The sequence below is a fragment of the Marmota marmota genome, unplaced genomic scaffold, assembly GCF_001458135.2.
Source record: "Marmota marmota marmota unplaced genomic scaffold, marMar, whole genome shotgun sequence".
NCBI classification, from domain to species: domain Eukaryota; kingdom Metazoa; phylum Chordata; class Mammalia; order Rodentia; family Sciuridae; genus Marmota; species Marmota marmota.
This window is the reverse complement of record NW_025999896.1, coordinates 157,579-159,375: the sequence shown is the minus strand read 5'-3', so window position 1 is coordinate 159,375 and position 1,797 is coordinate 157,579. Positions and strand designations below refer to the sequence as shown.

The 1,797-nt window shown below is 46.2% G+C and overlaps 1 protein-coding gene across 1 annotated transcript; it reads right to left on the bottom strand.

Moving 5' to 3' along the window:
• Window positions 1–756: 756 nt before the first annotated feature.
• LOC107158097 (olfactory receptor 3A2) lies at window positions 757–1,797 on the bottom strand. The gene has a single exon (XM_015504538.1). It carries the CDS (start codon window positions 1,770–1,772, stop codon window positions 825–827), a length of 948 nt encoding a protein of 315 aa, XP_015360024.1. The 5' UTR covers window positions 1,773–1,797; the 3' UTR covers window positions 757–824.

Genomic DNA, 1,797 nt, shown 5'->3' with positions numbered 1-1,797 from the left:
TATTTTTTTGATCTTAATATAGATCATGTGTACGTTAATGTAATTTCTATTCTGTGGAATTTTTCCTTATCTACTCCATTCCTGTCCCCTAAACATCCATGAGATTCTTATGTGATAATGGAGAAAGGAACTGATCTTCTTGGAGTGAAAGGCTAAGTTGGGTGAGATTATCCCTGGTCCTGGGCTTGTGGTTTTTAAAGAAAACTTTTTGCACTCTGGTCTGAAGGGAATCTCATATACCCACCAGAAGGAAACTTTACAGTGACATTTTTAGATACTTCAGCTGTGATGAACCAAATGGAATTTTCCAATTTCCAATGTCCCCTTCCATTTCCAATGTCCTTTGGGACATTGATCCCAGACATACAGGGCTTCTGGGGCTTCAACTCCACCCAGAAAGTGGGCATAGTAAAAAATAAGGTAGCCATGTGCCCAGGTACCTTGCTTGGCAGTATCTAACTTTATAGCCCTCACACTTGCTTTTCTTTATAGCAGTGTCATTGTGTGATACACTATATGTGGTGTTTAAATAAATCTTGCTGACTTTTACAGCATGTGAGTTTCACAAGTCAAGGGACTTTTGTCTATTCTGTCCACCAATTTCTTCAAAGACAGTCTGAATTATAGAAGTAATTCAACAGGTACTTATTGAATGGGTAAATGAATGAATTATGCAGGGTCTCCTTGTAGGACAAACACGTAACACTAATCTTCAGGCATTAGTAGATAGGAGAAATGGTTATGGACCATTTTTAATTGATTGTTGCCTTCATGGGAGAGTTTCCTGTCCAGAAAAGGCAGGAAAGGAGGAATCCTGCCACTTCTCAGGTCAGCGACTGCCTTCCCACAAATACTCGCCTCAGAGCACCCTGCACATCAGGGTTTCTGAGGCTGTAGATAAGTGGGTTCAGCATGGGGTTGATGACAGTGTTAAAAATCCCAACCCCTTTATCCTTGTCTGAAGCCTCCTCTGAACCCAGACACATGTAGTTGAAGATGCCTGTCCCATCAAAAAGGCAAACCACGGTGAGGTGGGAGCCGCATGTGGAGAAGGCCTTCTTCCTTCCCTCAGCTGAGCGGATTCGCAGGACTGCAGCTGCCACGTGGATGTAGGAGCTGATGATGAGAACCACAGGGGTTCCTGCCATTATGAAACCCACAGCGAAGAGCAGCAGCTCATTGAGCTGGGTGCTGGAACAGGAGAGCTGGAAGAGCTGGGGGAGGTCACAGTAGAAGTGATTCACTTCTTTGGGTCCACAAAAGTTGAGAGTAGTTAAGGCCACAGTATGGGTCAGTGCATTGGTGAAGGCACAAGCCCAGGATGCAGCCACCAGTATCCTCTGGACTGTCTGGCTCATGCGGGTGCTGTAGGTGAGGGGCCGGCAGATGGCCAGGAATCGGTCATAGGCCATGGCAGTCAACAGGAAGCAGTCCATTCCAGCCAACAGATGGAAGAAGAAGAGCTGTGTGAGGCAGGCATCATAGGAAATTGTACGTTTGTGGGACACAAGACGATCCAACATGGGAGGAACAGTGACAGTGATGCACCCAATGTCCAGCGCTGATAGGTTCCCCAGGAAGAAGTACATGGGGGTGTGGAGTTTGGGTTCCACCAAGATGGCTGCCAGGATGCTAAGGTTGCCTCCAACTGTGACCAGGTAGGCAAAGAAGAAGAGCACAAATAGCATGGACTGTAGCTTTTCTGTTTCCACCAGGCCCAGTAGAATGAACTCGGTGACAACTGTCCTATTGGTCCCAGTTTCTGGATCCATGAGTTGTTGTAGGGAAATATCCTAG

Bases quoted from the DNA above. Each gene is read 5' to 3' on its own strand.
- LOC107158097 (XM_015504538.1), bottom strand. From the start codon at position 1,772: ATGGATCCAGAAACTGGGACCAATAGGACAGTTGTCACCGAGTTCATT.